At 51.4% G+C, this 18,505-nt stretch overlaps 1 protein-coding gene across 2 annotated transcripts in view; it reads left to right on the plus strand.

Annotated features, from left to right (window-relative positions):
- Window positions 1–18,505, plus strand: part of LOC138580779 (carbonic anhydrase 4-like) — a 165,648-nt gene that overhangs the window by 106,967 nt on the left and 40,176 nt on the right. For both annotated transcript variants that reach the window (XM_069651593.1, XM_069651594.1), the window contains exons 5-6: window positions 701–865; window positions 1,399–1,547. In XM_069651593.1, the coding sequence (XP_069507694.1) occupies window positions 701–865; window positions 1,399–1,547 (314 nt within the window). The remainder of the gene's footprint in view (window positions 1–700; window positions 866–1,398; window positions 1,548–18,505) is intronic.

Consider the following 18,505-nt stretch of genomic DNA (forward strand, 5'->3'; position numbering starts at 1 on the left):
AAGGACTGAGTCGATGATACGTCTGTCTGTGTCCCTCTAAGGACTGAGTCAATGATACGTCTGTGTCTCTCTAAGGACTGAGTCAATGATACATCTGTGTCTCTCTAAGGACTGAGTCAATGATACATCTGTGTCTCTCTAAGGACTGAGTCGATGATACGTCTGTCTGTGTCTCTCTAAGGACTGAGTTAATGATATGCCTGTGTCTCTCTCTCAGGACTGAGTCAATGATACGTCTGTGTCTCTCTCAGGACTGAGTCAATGATACGTCTGTGTCTCTCTCAGGACTGAGTCGATGATACGTCTGTGTATCTCTAAGGACTGAGTCGATGATACGTCTGTGTCTCTCCAAGGACTGAGTCAATGATACATCTGTGTCTCTCTAAGGACTGAGTCAATGATACGTCTGTGTCTCTCTCAGGACTGAGTCAATGATACGTCTGTGTCTCTCCAAGGACTGAGTCAATGATACGTCTGTGTCTCTCTAAGGACTGAGTCAATGATACGTCTGTGTCTCTCTAAGGACTGAGTCAATGATACGTCTGTGTCTCTCTAAGGACTGAGTCAATGATATGTCTGTGTCTCTCTCAGGACTGAGTCAATGATACGTCTGTGTCTCTCTCAGGACTGAGTCAATGATACATATGTGTCTTTGTCAGGACAGAGTCAATGATACGTCTGTGTTTCTCTCTTAACACAGGTCCTCTCACCTGGAGCACACTTGGCTTTTGCAATGCTAGCCGCCAGTCCCCAGTTAACATTAATGACAGCCTCGCCGTCTTCAACTCCAGCCTCAGCGCCTTGAAATTCACTGGTTACGGAAATGTCAGCCAACTTCTGTCAATCACCAACCTGGGCCACACAGGTGAGGAAAACTATACTGTCCAACCTGGCATTCACACCAGGGAGAGCCCACACTGCCCCACGCAAGCTATGTAGTTGAAAGAGGAAGACCGAAGATCTCACCACCCCATCAGGTCCACAAAGGTGAGAGAGCCCTCACTATACCTGGGGGACACGGTGGAGAAGGGCCACAAAGTCAGAGACGCCTCACTGGTCAACCTGGACACACATGTCAGACAGCCCTCACTTTCAAAACCAGGAAATAGAGCTGAGAGGCGCCTCAGTGGGCCACTAAAACACACACACAAGGTGACGCTAGGCCACACAAACAAAAAAGACCACGCTTTGCCCAATCTGGGCCACACAGGCGTGAAAGGCTTCTTTCTCCAGCCTGTGACACTCATTCCCCATGTCCATGTCTCCCAGCATACCCAGCACTTAGAGACAGGCAGGCGGCCAGGGCCCGTCCCACCTGCAGTGATGTGTCCCACGGGGGTAAGTTGTGCGCTTTGCGGCCGGACAGTGGCTCAGCACACACTCCTATTTCTCTTGCAGTGGAAGTGGAGCTGGCAGGGGGCGCGAGCATCGCTGGCGGGGGCCTCCAAGATGTCTACTCCGCAGTGGCCTTCCACTTTCATTGGGGGAACGGAAGCTCGCAACCTGGCTCTGAGCATCGGATCAATGGAAAGCAGTTCCCTATGGAGGTGAGTTGGTTACTCTGGTTAACACCCAAGAGTGACACATAGCCACAGACAAGAAGGGTGTGTTATACAAAAAGGTGTGATAGAGAAACCCTAGTGCATGAAAAAAAGGAGGGTGTAGTACATGGAAGAGGGTGCCTTAGATACAAGGTGGCGCATTGGATTACAATGGAATCATTACTTTACAAGGGGAATAGGGCGCCAAAACTACTGTCCTGGGCTATAAAGGGTGAATTTGCCTAAGCAGGGAACATTGCCTTCGATTACATATAATGCATTACTTTACTAAGGGGCCAATAGCTAAACGTGGTGCATTCAGTTAATGCTGGTGCATGTTTATGACATGGGTAGTATTAGAATAAATGGAGTGCATTTACTTGCTGATGCTGCAGTAGATTAAAGAGGACACCTTTAATGAAAGAAAGACTATATAGCAAGAAAAGAAATCGAATACATCGCGTGTACTAATTTAAAGATGGTGTTTTAGATTAGAGGGTCTCCATTTGAGAAAGGAGGGTCACTCTCATTAAAGAGTTATCACTCAAGAGGCTACCTTTGATCACTGAAGATGCACCAGGCAGATTTAACTGAGTACATTAGATCACATATCATTGGCAAGGTATGTTTATCATGCACATTAAACCGTGTTCAAATGTCGACTCGAATGCCTTGTGAAATTATGTTAAAGGTCATTTGTACCGCGCACTATCGCCACTGGAGTGGTCCCCTGGCGCTCTGGCGGCTCTGAAAGAGGAGGGGGGGGAGGGTGGGTTAGTGGGTGGAGGCTGGAAAAGTTGGCAGCCTCAGCCCGGTGGTTCCGTCGGCTGGGCCTGGGGTGTATGCGGCCGGTAGTCGTCGTGTGCTGATGTGCGAGTCTATGTGTTTTTTTGTTTTGTTGTTGCAGTGTAGTGAAGTTCGTGCGGTTTGCTGCGCTAGAGGTTTGTGGTTGTGTTTGGTTTGGAGTTTGAGAGGTGTATGCAGAGAAGGAAATTGTTAATGGTATTCGTTAGTCATCTCTATCCTGGACTGAACTGGTTGGGCTCGTGTAATCTTACCCGACAGGATGCTTGTACACCCTGAGCCTCAGGAGGTATGTGCCCGTTTTTCCATTCGAGGCCGTTTGAGGATCTAGCTGTCCCCTCCGCCCGCTCCCTTAATAACCTTGCATGCTCCTCACCCCCTCCACATGACTAGCGCCGCTGCTAGTGTCTACACCCAGTTGTGTGGTGATTGGTGGTATCTTGTCTGTTCCACAGCCTCGTGGAACCTAGTTGTGGCTGTACGGGCGGTGGGGGATGGTAAGGGTTGGCTGGAGTAGTTGTATCCGTTTCTCTGGGTCTCGTGGGTGGACCCCTGTGTCTAGCGTCAGCCCTACTGGTGCCCAGGGTACTTCTGTCGGTTCTAGGGGTTTGTCAATGTCCTTTTTTGATGAGTTGTTTGTCTTATTGTTGTTTCGGTTTTAGTCTCCGGTGTTGAAGAGGTAGGTTTTTAGTAATTTTCTGAATTTAAGGTGGTCTTTGGTGTTCCTTATTACTTTTGGGATGTTGTTCCAGGTTTTCGCGGCTAAGTGGTAGAAAGCAGTGCCTCCGAGTTTCTTCTTGATGTAAGGTTTTTGTTCCAGTCGGATTTCGTTGGTTGACCTGAGTGGTCTCGTTGGCTTGTAGATTGTTATTTGTTTTTGTAGAAATTCTGCTCCTTGTCCGCTGATTGCCCTGTGCGTTATGCACATTGTTTTGAAGATGATACACTGTTTTACTGGGAGCCAGTGTAGTGTTTTTAGGGCCGGGGTGATGTGGTCTCTTCTGGATAGTTTGAGGAGTAGTCTGGCTGCAGTGTTTTGGATCCGTTGTAGCTTCTTCAGTAGGTATTCCGGTATACCGAGGTAGAGGCTGTTTGCATAGTCGATACTTGACATGATGAGGCCGACGATGGTGAGTGTTTTGTGTGTGAAGGAGAGGAACGGTAGTATTTTTCTTGCCGTGTGGAGGAGGAAGCAGCATTTCTTGACTGTTGCGTTTATTTGCGGTTCTAAGATTAGGGTGTTGTCCATCAGGACTCCAAGATTTTTTACTACCTTAGATGGTGATGGTGTAGATCCCATTTCCGTTGGCCACGGGATGGCGGTTTCCTTCTCTTGGTCTTTGGATATGATCATGATTTCGGTTTTCCTGGGTTGATTTACAGGTTGTTGGCATTCATCCAGTTGAAGACTTCTTTTAGACAGTCGGTTAAGTTTGAATGATCGGCTTGGGTGTCTTCGATCTTGTAGATGATTTGAGTGTCGTCTGCATAGTTGTAGCATTTGATGTTGTGTTTCTTGAAGATTCTGATTACTGGGGTTTGGTAGATGTTGAAGTACAGTGGAGATAGTGAGGATCCTTGTGGTACTCCACAGTCGTTGACTCGTGGGGTGGATTTGAAGGGTTTGATCCAGACGGTTTCAGTTCTGTCTGCTAGGAATGATTTAGTCCAGCGTAGCGCGGTGTCTGTTATGCCTATGTCTTTTGGTTAGGGTGTCATGGCTAACTGTGTCGAAGGCAGCAGAGAGGTCGAGCAGGATAAGGGCAGATGTTGTGTTGGAGTCTGGGTTTGTTTTTAGGTCATCCCAGATGGATAGTAGTGCTGTTTCTGTACCTCTTGTGGGTCTGAAGCCGACTTGAGCTTGGTCTAGCAGGTGGTGTTCTTCAACGTATTCTTGGGTTAGTTTGTATACGTAGGTTTCGAGGAGTTTGGCTGGGTAGGGGATGTTGGAGATTGGTCTGTAGTTGGAGAGGTCATCTACGTCCCCGCTTGTGTTTTTCAGAAGTGGTTTGATGTAAGCCGATTTGAAGATCCTTGGTACTGTTCCTGTTGCCAGTGATAGATTTAGAAGGTTTCTGAAGTATTCTGCTGGTGTTCCTTGTCCGAGGATTGATTTGTAGATGTCCGGGGGGCAGGGATCCATCGGTGAGCCCTCTTTCTTGCTGTGTTTTATCAGCATTGCTAATGCCTCTGCTGATATTTGAGGGTAGTTATTGAGTTTGTGCTGCGGTTCTGATTTAGGTTCATTTGGTTGTAAGTCGCTGCTGGTTGGTCTCTGTTGGATGGTTTGTCGGATGTCATTGATTTTCTTTTTGAAGTGGTCTGCAAGGTTGTTGCATAGTTTCTCCGAGGGGGTTGGGGTGTTGTCACAGCCTGGTGGGTTTCTCATTTCTTTAACGATACAGAACATTTCTTTTTGTGTGTTGGTGGCATTTTTGATTCTGTCATCATAATGCTTTCTCTTTGCCTTTTGAATTTCCTTCTTGTATGCGCGAATGTGCTTCTGGAACATTGTTTTTTTGTCTGGATTGTAATCTTTCCTCCATTCCGTTTCCATCTTTTTGTTTTCTTTTTTCAAGGTGCTTAGTAGTGGGGTAAACCATTTTGCCATTGCTCTTTTTTTTGATGGTGTGAATGGTTTTTCTGGGGCCATCTTGTCGATTGTATCTGCAATCCATTTGTGTAATATCTCCGCTTTCCCGTCTAGGTCAGCTAGGTCTAGTTCTGTTGTTGAGGGCTTGGTTAACTCCAGTTGTTCGAATAGGTTGCCTTTTTTGACGTCTTTCCAGTTTATTTTTGTGGTGGCTGTGAGTTTGGGAGGTTGAATGTAGACTTGAGTAGGCAGAGTGATTACGAATGGGATGATGAGATGGTCACTCCACAGTATTTGTATCGGCGATGCCATGGTGATGAGTTTTTCCTCTGCGAATATTGCATCCAAGGTGTGTCCTGCCGAGTGAGTTGCCACTTTTACTAGTTGTCGTAGTTTCATGGTGGCGAGTTGTTCAATCAGTGAGTTTTGGGAGTTGGCATGACTGTCTTCGAACCAGATGTTGAAATCCCCCAGTATGATTAGGTGTTCGTGGTTGATGGCTATGTTGGTTATGGCTTCTATGAAGTTGTCGACGAAGGATGCATCATAGGTTGGGGGTCTGTACACCAGGATGAATGTGATGTTGGTTTTTGGGCTAGTTGTTAAGTGTATGACCATGGACTCGCAGTTGGGGATGTTGAGTGGTTCGTCTGTTCTTATTTTCAGCTGCTCTTTAAATGCTATTGCAATGCCTCCTCCTTTTTTGTTTTTCCTGTTTATTTGAAGGCATTTAAAGTTTGCTGGAAGGCAGCTTTGGAGTGTGATTTTGTAGTTGTCGTCCAGCCAAGTTTCTGTGATGAAGAGGATGTCGATGCCGTTGTCGTCGAGTAGGTCGAAGATCTCTGTAGAGTGTTTTGACATGGATCTTGCATTTATTAGATTGCAGTGGAGTTTAGAGGTGTAGCTTGGTTTGCCTTTTTTTGTTAGGGTCGTTTTCTGATCTTGTTCAGGAGCAGGTTTCAGGTTGTCGGCGTTCTCGAATAGTACTTCTAGGTTTAGCCTAGGGTTTTTGTTTTCATCTGGTTCGTCTTCCAGGGGACATGGTTGTGGGTTGGGGGTTCTTCTTGCTTTGGTGATGTATGGTGTTATTGCTTCAGTTGTGTGCTTGTTGTATCTGGTGGGGTTTGTCCTTCTTCATGATGTTGGTAGGTTGTTCAGTGTAGTTGGTTTTGGCGTCGCGTTGGTTCGATCTGGTGAGTAGGTCTCAGTGAGGTATGGAGTTAGGTAAAGGGATTTGTCTCTTCTTTCAGTGTTGGTCCGATCTTTGAACCTGTCTGTGGGGGTGTGTTCTGTTGTTGCGGTTCTAAGTTGAAGTTTCGGGGTGTTTGTTCTTTCTTCTCTTCTTTCCCTCTGGGTGGGTCGTTTGCGCGGCATTGTACGATTCCGAGTTGTTTTAGTCTAGTTGTTGTCTTGGTCGGGGTGTAAGGGTGGAGTTAAGGGTTGTATAGTCTCCCTTAGCGACAATCTGTGCAGTTTGGAGAACAGACAATGCAATTTGGGCACGGCGGCCCTGCTAGGTTTGAGACACCTGTACAGTGGGAGAGAGGCCTGTCAAAGCAGTCTGGACAACAGACAATGCAGTTTGGACACAGCGGCCCTGCTAGGTTTGAGAACCTGTATAGTGTGGGAGTGGCCCATCAGTGCAGTTTGGAGAACAGACAATACACTTTGGGCACGGCAGCCCAGCTAAATTTGAGACAACTGTATATAGAGGGAGAGAGGCCTATCAATGCAGTTTGGGGGACAGACAATGCAATTTGGGCACGGTGGCCCTGCTAAGTTTGAGACACCTGTATAGTGGGAGAAAAGCCTATCAGTGCAGTTTGGAGAACAGACAATACACTTTGGGCACGGCGGCCTTCTATCTGCTACGTTTGAGAGACACCTGTATAGTGTGGGAGTGGCCTATCAGTGCAGTTTGGAGAACAGACAATGCAATTTGGGCACGGCGGCCCTTCTATCTGCTACGTTTGAGAGACACCTGTATAGTGTGGGAGTGGCCTATCAGTGCAGTTTGGAGAACAGACAATGCAATTTGGGCACGGCGGCCCTGCTAGGTTTGAGACACCTGTACAGTGTGGGAGTGGCCTATCAGTGCAGTTTGGAGAATAGACAATGCAATTTGGGCACGGCGGCCCTTCTATCAGTGCAGTTTGGAGAACAGACAATGCAATTTGGGCACGGCGGCCCTTCTATCAATGCAGTTTGGAGAACAGACAATGCAATTTGGGCGCGGTGGCCCTTCTATCAAATGCAGTTTGGGGCAACGAGGTTAGGTATCTGGTGTAAAGCTGTACCTCTCCCAACCCCGGCCCTCCTACCTTACTGGTCCTTGTTGTCGCTGGTTGACGGCTGGCCACTGGGGTGGCTTCCCCTGCAGACACTTCCTGGAGTCGCCTCTGTTGGAGTCGCCCTTGGCCTCGGGGCCCTTAGCCGCTGGGGGCTGCCGGGCAGAGGGCTGGTGATAAAGGCTGGAGGGACTAATGAGAACGGTGCTGGGAGAGGTGGGCTTTGGTTGGTGAAAGGCAGTGGGCGCCTGCAGCGCGGGTCGCTAGACCCTGGGCCCGGAAGCCCAGTAACCAATCACGGGCGGTGGGCGGGTTGGGAGGCGGGAGGGAGCAGGGACACGCTTGGGGGGGTCTGCAGGGCAAAATGGAGGTCGGGGGCTGCAAGCACTCACCTGCCGATGATTTTTTAGGAGGCAGTGGGCGCCTGCAGCGCGGGTCGCTAGAGCCTGGGCCCAGAAGCCCAGTAACCAATCACTGGCGGTAGGCGGGTTGGGAGGCGGGAGGGAGCAGGGACACGCTCGGGGAGGGATGCGGGATGCGGTGGGACGGGGGGGTCTGCAGGGCAAAATGGAGGTCGGGGGCTGCAAGCACTCACCTGCCGATGATTTTTTAGGAGACAGTGGCCGCCTGCAGCGCGGGTCGCTAGACCCTGGGCCCGGAAGCCCAGTAACCAATCACGGGCGGTGGGCGGTTTGGGAGGCGGGAGGGAGCAGGAACACGCTCGGGGAGGGATGCGGAATGCGGTGGGAAGGGGGGGTCTGCAGGGCAAAATGGAGGTCGGGGGCTGCAAGCACTCACCTGCCGATGATTTTTTAGGAGGCAGTGGGCGCCTGCAGCGCGGGTCGCTAGACCCTGGGCCCGGAAGCCCAGTAACCAATCACGGGCGGTGGGCGGGTTGGGAGGCGGGAGGGAGCAGGGACACGCTCGGGGAGGGATGCGGGATGCGGTGGGAAGGGGGGTCTGCAGGGCAAAATGGAGGTCGGGGGCTGCAAGCACTCACCTGCCGATGATTTATTAGGAGGCAGTGGGCGCCTGCAGCGCGGGTCGCTAGACCCAGGGCCCGGAAGCCCAGTAACCAATCACGGGCGGTGGGCGGGTTGGGAGGCGGGAGGGAGCAGGGACACGCTCGGGGAGGGATGCGGGATGCGGTGGGAAGGGGGGGTCAGCAGGGCAAAATGGAGGTCGGGGGCTGCAAGCACTCACCTGCCGATGATTTTTTAGGAGGCAGTGGGCGCCTGCAGCGCGGGTCACTAGACCCTGGGCCCGGAAGCCCAGTAACCAATCACGGGCGGTGGGCGGGTTGGGAGGCGGGAGGGAGCAGGGACACGCTCGGGGAGGGATGTGGGAAGGGGGGGTCTGCAGGGCAAAATGGAGGTCGGGGGTTGCAAGCACTCACCTGCCGATGATTTTTTAGGAGGCAGTGGGCGCCTGCAGCGCGGGTCGCTAGACCCTGGGCCCAGAAGCCCAGTAACCAATCACGGGCGGTGGGCGGGTTGGGAGGCGGGAGGGAGCAGGGACACGCTCGGGGAGGGATGCGGGATGCGGTGGGAAAGGGGGGTCTGCAGGGCAAAATGGAGGTCGGGGGCTGCAAGCACTCACCTGCCGATGATTTTTTAGGAGGCAGTGGGCGCCTGCAGCGCGGGTCACTAGACCCTGGGCCCGGAAGCCCAGTAACCAATCACGGGCGGTGGGCGGGTTGGGAGGCGGGAGGGAGCAGGGACACGCTCGGGGAGGGATGTGGGAAGGGGGGGTCTGCAGGGCAAAATGGAGGTCGGGGGCTGCAAGCACTCACCTGCCGATGATTTTTTAGGAGGCAGTGGGCGCCTGCAGCGCGGGTCGCTAGACCCTGGGCCCAGAAGCCCAGTAACCAATCACGGGCGGTGGGCAGGTTGGGAGGCGGGAGGGAGCAGGGACACGCTCGGGGAGGGATGTGGGAAGGGGGGGTCTGCAGGGCAAAATGGAGGTCGGGGGCTGCAAGCACTCACCTGCCGATGATTTTTTAGGAGGCAGTAGGCGCCTGCAGCGCGGGTCGCTAGACCCTGGGCCCGGAAGCCCAGTAACCAATCACGGGCGGTGGGCGGGTTGGGAGGCGGGAGGGAGCAGGGACACGCTCGGGGAGGGATGCGGGATGCGGTGGGAAGGGGGGGTCTGCAGGGCAAAATGGATGTCGGGGGCTGCAAGCACTCACCTGCCGATGATTTTTTAGGAGGCAGTGGGCGCCTGCAGCGCGGGTCGCTAGACCCTGGGCCCGGAAGCCCAGTAACCAATCAGGGGCGGTGGGCGGGTTGGGAGGCGGGAGGGAGCAGGGACACGCTCGGGGAGGGATGTGGGAAGGGGGGCTCTGCAGGGCAAAATGGAGGTCGGGGGCTGCAAGCACTCACCTGCCGATTATTTTTTAGGAGGCAGTGAGCGCCTGCAGCGCGGGTCGCTAGACCCTGGGCCCGGAAGCCCAGTAACCAATCACGGGCGGTGGGCGGGTTGGGAGGCGGGAGGGAGCAGGGACACGCTCGGGGAGGGATGTGGGAAGGGGGGGTCTGCAGGGCAAAATGGAGGTCGGGGGCTGCAAGCACTCACCTGCCGATGATTTTTTAGGAGGCAGTGGGCGCCTGCAGCGCGGGTCGCTAGACCCTGGGCCCGGAAGCCCAGTAACCAATCACGGGCGGTGGGCGGGTTGGGAGGCGAGGGGGAGCAGGGACACGCTCGGGGAGGGATGCGGTGGGAAGGGGGGTCTGCAGGGTAAAATGGAGGTTGGGGGCTGCAAGCACTCACCTGCCGATGATTTTTTAGGAGGCAGTGGGCGCCTGCAGCGCGGGTCACTAGACCCTGAGCCCGGAAGCCCAGTAACCAATCACGGGCGGTGGGCGGGTTTGGGGGCGGGAGGGAGCAGGGACACGCTCGGGGAGGGATGTGGGAAGGGGGGGTCTGCAGGGCAAAATGGAGGTCGGGGGCTGCAAGCACTCACCTGCCGATGATTTTTTAGGAGGCAGTGGGCGCCTGCAGCGCGGGTCGCTAGACCCTGGGCCCGGAAGCCCAGTAACCAATCACGGGCGGTGGGCGGGTTGGGAGGCGGGAGGGAGCAGGGACACGCTCGGGAAGGGATGTGGGAAGGGGGGGTCTGCAGGGCAAAATGGAGGTCGGGGGCTGCAAGCACTCACCTGCCGATTATTTTTTAGGAGGCAGTGGGCGGCTGCAGCGCGGGTCGCTAGACCCTGGGCCCGGAAGCCCAGTAACCAATCACGGGCGGTGGGCGGGTTGGGAGGCGGGAGGGAGCAGGGACACGCTCGGGGAGGGATGCGGGATGCAGTGGGAAGGGGGGGGGTCTGCAGGGCAAAATGGAGGTCGGGGGCTGCAAGCACTCGCCTGCTGATGATTTTTTAGGAGGCAGTGGGCGGCTGCAGCGCGGGTCGCTAGACCCTGGGCCCGGAAGCCCAGTAACCAATCACGGGCGGTGGGCGGGTTGGGAGGCGGGAGGGAGCAGGGACACGCTCGGGGAGGGATGCGGTGGGAAGGGGGGGTCAGCAGGGCAAAATGGAGGTCGGGGGCTGCAAGCACTCACCTGCCGATGATTTTTTAGGAGGCAGTGGGCGCCTGCAGCGCGGGTCGCTAGACCCTGGGCCCGGAAGCCCAGTAACCAATCACGGGCGGTGGGTGGGTTGGGAGGCGGGAGGGAGCAGGGACACGCTCGGGGAGGGATGCGGTGGGAAGGGGGGTCTGCAGGGCAAAATGGAGGTCGGGGGCTGCAAGCACTCACCTGCCGATGATTTTTTAGGAGGCAGTGGGCGCCTGCAGCGCGGGTCGCTAGACCCTGGGCCCGGAAGCCCAGTAACCAATCACGGGCGGTGGCCGGGTTGAGAGGCGGGAGGGAGCAGGGACACGCTCGGGGAGGGATGCGGTGGGAAGGGGGGTCTGCAGGGCAAAATGGAGGTCGGGGGCTGCAAGCACTCACCTGCCGATGATTTTTTAGGAGGCAGTGGGCGCCTGCAGCGCGGGTCGCTGGACCCTGGGCCCGGAAGCCCAGTAACCAATCACGGGCGGTGGCCGGGTTGAGAGGCGGGAGGGAGCAGGGACACGCTCGGGGAGGGATGCGGTGGGAAGGGGGGGTCTGCAGGGCAAAATGGAGGTCGGGGGCCAGACCCAAACACTCTAAACAAAGGATGGGGATCCGCACTCGCAAAGCGACGGTGACAAGATGAACAATCTGGAAAGTCTAGTTTGACCGACAGTACACGATCGCTAGCGAGAGCCAGAGAGGAAAAAGGGAAGAAAATCTTCTGCGGATGCAAGTGTGCCCAGTGCCTAACGAGTGGAAAAAAGGACTGGTGGGCGAAGCGTGGGGCGTAGCCAAGGTGGGTGGGGTTACAACCGCGTGCCAGGCCCCGCGCAAGAAAGAGGAAGGACACATTTTTGTAACATTTTTGGATGCTTTTTACAAAGTGCTCCGGTCCCGAGCCCACAGGACGGAGAGATGTCCCATAAGTATGGAGGAAAGGGGACAGATGTAGGAGTAATCCCATTAAAATACATTAGTGGGTCAAAAGGGTGTCTCAGGTTAATCAAGTCATCAAAAGCCAGCAAAGTTGCTAGGGGTCTCCAAGGTGGAGGGAATTAGCCAATTTCTTTGAATACTCCCCAACAGAGTGAGACCCTTTCCCCCCCCCCACTCTTCATGTATTTTAATATGATTTGGTTGAGGAGTCTGACAAACTCCATAGGCATCACCTTTTATATTGTGTCACAGCACCTTCAGTGCAGTGTCACAATTTCCCAAGGTTTAAATACCTTCTCTGGGATAAGGTGTTTCCCAGTGAAGTAAAGTGAAGTGAAATGGACTTTACTTACATTTGTAAGTATCTAGACCCAGCACACCATCTTACAATAGGGTGCTGGAGGGGTTACCTAGTATCCCCTTTGTATAGCTTCTCATGTAACATTTTTATGTTACCCTTTCCTCACTGTATGGCTGGTGGCAGTGGTTTCGTTATTACTACCTTGGTGTGCATTTACCATGGGCTGCGCTCGCAGCCACTGTAAAGCACCCAAGGGGGCCATTTGTCAAAACGGCTGAGTCTTTTTTCACCATTTCTTTATGGAAAGTTACTTTGAGACTTACTCTGCGCGACTAACCAGGTATGGTCCCATTGTTCGCTTTGCCTTTGGCGGGATTCACGAGTGAAGCCCCGCCTCTGGCTCCAGTGTGTCTGGGGTAGGTGCCCGAAGCACCCTGTGCTTAGACTCCTAGGAGACCCAAATGCACTCCGATTGGCTGGCTGACTGTCCGGCAAGGACAGCAACCCTTTTTGGGTGACAGCTAGGATGGCATGAAGGGAGAGAACCAAGTAAAAGGCTTTTGGCTTGGAAGGCAGAGTCGACCACTGGGCGAAGGAACCAAAGAACTTGAAGAGGACGCCTGCTGCAACTCCTGTACCGTTGGTTTGCCCAGTGAAGCCCTGCTGCTCACTCCAAATTCGTATTGACAGAAAAGCCCCTGCAAGGACGACTTCTTCCTTTGAGTTGGTGGGACCAATCAACTCTAAAGTAAGCCACCTGGACATCCTTCTTGGAGCTGGTTGAATTTCCACTGCGTTGCTGCTAGAAACTGTATAGCCAGAGAGAGGAACACCAGATTGTGTGCGCTGATTTTAAGCTGGCCTAGAGCTCCAGAAGATCCTCTGGACTCCCAGGAAGCAGAACTGACTGAGCTTGAGCCCCATCAACAGAGTGCAGTACCCCAGAAGCAAGGAAAGCCCACCCAGATAGCCAGAAACCACAGTGTTGCTATTTGCAGTAGACACAAGGAGCTGAAACGCCCCAACAGCCAAGGATTTGAAGATTGTGAGCGGTGTGTCGCATTGCAAGTCCCTCTTGTCCCCACGACTGAAGTCCAGGAACAGTGATATCTGCAGAGCTGCTCAGTAACAAGTCATCTGCTGCACTTTTTCTTCAATACAAGGTACTGTAAAGTCTGAGAAAACTTACTAGAGGCGCTTGCATCTTCTAAAGTCTAACAGCTTGTGGCCCTACATGGATTCTTTTTTCCTCAAAGACTTCAAAAACATTGTGCAAAGACTTTTCTACTTTCCTGCAAAGAAATGCTTCAGCTCATAAACATTTGCCCATTGACTTTGGCTTTGCCCGTTTTACTGAATGACTTTGATTTGTTGTCTCTTGTATGATCGAATAACCTTTTCCTTTGATTTACTCTGAATTGATTCTTAAAGCAACATTGATACATTAATGTCCCCAGCACCCTAGCTACTGAACTCACCTGAGGGTGTAGGTTATGTCTGTGGGCCATCCCAAAAGGGTACATACTGATTCAGAGATATTAAGAGTATAGTTTTGAAGTGTATTTGTGTGTTGGTTGATATGGCTCCCTTCTGTGAAGAAGTCTAGTCTCACTGATAAAAAAACAGTTTATTCAAGAAACCTTGTGTCCAAGAGTTTAATACTTGTCACTGTGAACCTCTGTGTAACCCCCCCACAGCTCATTGACCCCTCTTGAGATAAGCCTGGCTGCTCAACACGCTACCAAAACTGTAGTACAAGCTTATACCAAAGGTTGGGTTTCCTATTACCTGTAGTCTGGGTTGTTGTAGTGTTCCAAGGGTACTGCATACAATCTTGCCTAACACCCATTAGCCTGGCCCTCCTACAGTCCAGTCAGAATCCATTTGTGATCAATAAATCCTTTATGAGTCGGGCAAACAGTAAGTGGCACTGGGGCAATTACATCACTAACCAAAATGACAAAAGATTTAACCCCTCACGAGCTATGTGTCCTAAATGCGATCTGGGGTGTACACATACCTCGCTTGAGTACTTCTTCTCTCACACGTTGTTTCTCCTCAGATAGTTCAACACCTTCCTTTGATGCCCTGAATCTCCTGGAGCGCTGCTGGTTCATTTTAGCACGAGGGGCCACACCATCATTTTCTGCGATGTGTAGGTCTGGCTAGGATGCGCATGGCTGGCTAGGATGTACATGTCTGCATGGCTGGCTCGGATGCACATGGCTGGCTAGGATGCGCATGGCTGGCTAGGATGCGCATGTCTGCATGGCTGGCTAGGATGCACATGGCTGGCTAGGATGCACATGGCTGGCTAGGATGTGCATGGCTGGCTAGGATGTACATGTCTGCATGGCTGGCTCGGATGCACATGGCTGGCTAGGATGCGCATGGCTGGCTAGGATGTACATGTCTGCATGGCTGGCTAGGATGTGCATGGCTGGCTAGGAGGCGCATGGCTGGCTAGGAGAGCATGGCTGGCTCGGAGGCGCATGGGCCCCGGAGTCAATCAGCTGCTCCGTGAGGCAATAAGTGCCTCATGGCGAAAGCTCCTTTACAGTATTGCCCATTTTGTAGGCGCAAGCATAAGTGTGAAAAATTAGGGAGCTAAATGTGAAATGTTGCTTGCAGGAACTTCTTTCGTTTCCATGCTACTAGGTACATTAATGTGTTTTCCACGTTTCTGATGAATCGTGGTTAAATCATACAACAATGAGGCTCCCAATACATAACATGTGGCCGTTGCATCTTAATAGAAGCAATAGTTTTCGGGGCACTCTCTTAAATCAGTAGGACATGGTGACAATATTATTGTAACTTGTGTGTCACCCTTGTGATGTTTGTATTCAGAGTGTGTTTTCCTTGCACGTGACACCATTCAGCTGTAGTATGTTATCATGCTGTATAGTGAATGATCACCGCATTAGCAATGCTTGCGCTTTATTTTTGAGCTGCGACATGTAATATAACATATTATTACTGTAAGTTAATAATTGATTGTGTTAAAGGAAACATTTTTTTCGAATAGAGTGCTTGCTATGCACGAGCAGACTGCCTTTTGATAACATTTCAGAGAAAAAAGGCTTAATCAGATAAAGCTACAAAATGCTAAGTATAAGCGCCCGACGCACACACTTATTCAGCAAAAAAAGTACTTTGTATTATCCCAGCATGTAGAATCCAAAGTAAATAGCAAGGTTTCCCCCATACCTCATTCTGCTGTACAATGATCTACTGGGCTCCGTGCTGGGGTCCCATATCTAACTGGAAGTGGGTGCGACTAGTGTCTAGTGTTCTCCCCCCATTAGCCCCCCCTCCCCCTTACAGGGTGTCTTTGGCATAATGTTACTTCGGAATCTTGCATTTGTGGATCCAAAAGTTTGAAAATATAGCAATGCATCCTGTGTTGAATAATTTATTTCACATCGTTTTTGTTTTGGCTGTCGAGTCATGGATCCAGAGACCAATTTCATTTTTACATACCAATAAAACAAATATTTAGTGAAGACCTAGGAAACAATGAAGAGTAACCACAAACACGTGTTCCCTGTCTTCTTAAATCAATGCAGGTAGCTAATACATAGGCTCTCTCATGCAAGTACGAATTGTATTACACACAACATTTCAGACACGTAATTTCGTAAACTGGTCTAACAATCTCACTTTACTTTTTTAGTAATAAAAACAGTGCATTATTCATATGATAGTTAGTTGCTCCTGGGGCATCTTTTCTTCATTTCCTCCACCTTCTCGTTCTCGCCTGTCCTCCATCAGGCTGTTCCCCCTCCTCGCCGTTCAGAAATGGACTGACTCTTTACCCTACAGCTAGCAACTCCCGCGCCTTTCCTATTCCTTTGGCCCCCGTGTATGGTTTAGCAGTCGGCCCGCTGGCAAAGTACTTGAGGGGTCGAATTAAGCTTGGAGTTGGTTATGCGCGAGCTTGGCGAAGGGCCTACCGTAGTACCGTCTCTAAAATGAACAGACGGTCTCGGCCGCATTCACGTGTGTTGCGTGCGTCAGCGTGGGTCCACGTCCCGAGGCTTTCATTTGGGTCACCTCCATTTTGATTTCATCAGGCGATTGCTCGCTGCCAGGGCTGCGTCACAGAAACCTGCGCTCTTGCTCCTGGGTGCTGGAATTTGGCGTCAGCGTGGGACCACGTCCCGAGGCTTTCATTCGGGTTGCCTGCATACCTGCCTACATTTGCACATCAAAAACTCTGAGATGTAAGCTCCGCCCATATGCACACAAGACTCCGCCCAATTGTGCAAGGCTCCGCCCACATGCCAAAAAGGTAAACTCAGTGGTTGTGGTTGCAATGGAAACATGTTTTCAGTATTAGAAACCTTAATTCTATTGTAATCTATGCTCCACACAGCTGCCTCCCCAAAAGAAAGTCATTTGCCTATGTTGCATTAAATTCATTCTTTCAGTTCCTTAAATTATATTCATTGTGTGATCGCCTATGTGCACAAAACTGCACTAAATGAAACTGTGCCCTCAAAAAACGCATTTAACCATATATGTCAACATTGCGACGTACCTTGGAGGGAGATTTCCCCAAGGAAATCGGGAGACATGCATTTTCCCATTGGAATGCATCGGGGCTGAGGTTATTTTAGGCGGGAGAGCATGAAGAATAGCAATATTTTTCACAGAAAAATCGGGACTCTCCCGCCTAAATCGGGAGGGTTGGCATGTATGATTTAACATTTTTGGAGTTTCCTTTTGCATTTGGAAACCTTACACAGGGCAAACACAAACGCTGCAAGCAGGTGCAGCACATCAACAGTACTGACTTCGTTGAAACAGGCAGCCATGTGTGGGAACCTCCCATGGTGGGGCCCAGGCATTTGCTCTCCAAGGCATATTTACCTATTATTAAGGTCCATCCGTAGTTTGTTACATTTTTGGAACCGCTATAACTGCTGAGGCAAACGGACTGGTGTAATGTGAATAGAAGCTGCAAAAGGCCTCCCTGTGTTCCTGGATCTTAATTCTGTCTCCCCGAAGTGAATTCCATTTGTATATTTGGCACGTAAAATGACCAATACATTTTTTTTTAATGGGTATGCACTGTTTGTTACTGCACTTGCAGCATTTCACTTCTGATTTCAATGCGCTTGTCCTCTTTTTGGTGCGTTGAGTCCTTTTAGTCAATGTGGTTCAATGGGGTCACATCCCGGTCTCTTTGCTGTGTCCGTCGCTGGCACCCGTTTTCCATGTGAATAGACAGATAATCACAGGGCATTGTGTCTGGCAGCAGCTTTTAATCACATGAGCCCCAGCTAACGATGAACGCGAAATGCCTGCAGATGTGTATTGTTATTTAAACACTGGGTCTGCGGCAGAAAACCTTGAGACTTTTCGCTCTTCCACAGAGACCCAGAGAAGAGCGTGAAAACCCCGAGTCTCCGGGATAAACCCGGAGGTTAGGCAGGTATGGTTGCCTGCCTCTTGGTTTTATCAGGCGATTGCTCGCGGCCAGGGCTGCCTCACAGAAGCCCATGCTCTTGCTCCTTGGTGCTGGAGTTTGGTGTCAGCATGGGCCCACGTCCCGAGGATTTCATTTGGGTCGCCTCCCTCTTGGTTTCATCAGGCAATTGCTCACTGCCAGGGCTGCGTCACAGAGGCCCACTGTTAGGGAATATTCTCAATCAATGGCTAATTTCCCTTACCTAGTGAGCCCCTCAGCAGCTAGACCCCCCCCCCGATTCCATTTCTGAGGCTGACTACTTTCCCCCAGAAAAGGGTAAAGTTGCCATTAACTTTACTTAGCCATTTGACCACAGATCCAGTACACCCCATCTAACATGGAGTACTGGAAAGGGTTCAACCTTAGCCCTTTTTATCTGTACCTCCTAGAGCATTGTTTCACTCTTAACATTTAGACTTGGCTGGTGGCAGTGGTATCTACCCTAACCTTTCTACCGCGATTATACTATATAAACGTGGTATTGTTTTAGGTTGTTATATTAGCCTCAAACTTAAACCTGCTTGACCAAATCCTTTTTCTTTTGGCTTCGGTCGGGTTTATTCGCCATTTCTTTTTGTTAAAGTCCTTCTTGTGTTTTACTTTGCGCGGCAAACCACGTTTGCCTTCTTTGTTAACTGTCTTTTGGCGGGCTTCTGCCAAGAAGCCCTCCTCTAGGTGCCTGGGTATCTAGGTGGGCTGAATGTGAAGGAAGGGTGTAGTCACCCCCAGCACAGGGTATCCTAGGAAACCCAAGTCACACTTTGATTGGCTGAGGTGGTTGTCCCAGCCGGACAACCCCCCCTGCTGCGTGATTGACAGCCAGGCTGTGTGAATGGTGGATTTTCGCATAAAAGGCAGGTCTCTTGGGCTAGAAGTCAGAGTCGCCACTGGAACTACAAAGAACCGAAGAGAAGCGGAGAAGAAGACGGCTGCTGCAACTATCACGTCCCGGTGAAGCCCTGCTGCAGTCCTGAGCTATCTACCCTTCGACGACCAGAGAAGATCCAGTCCGGAGT

The sequence above is a fragment of the Ambystoma mexicanum genome, chromosome 3p (genome assembly GCF_040938575.1).
Source record: "Ambystoma mexicanum isolate Mex_15411 chromosome 3p, UKY_AmexF1_1, whole genome shotgun sequence".
In the NCBI taxonomy this organism is placed as follows: domain Eukaryota; kingdom Metazoa; phylum Chordata; class Amphibia; order Caudata; family Ambystomatidae; genus Ambystoma; species Ambystoma mexicanum.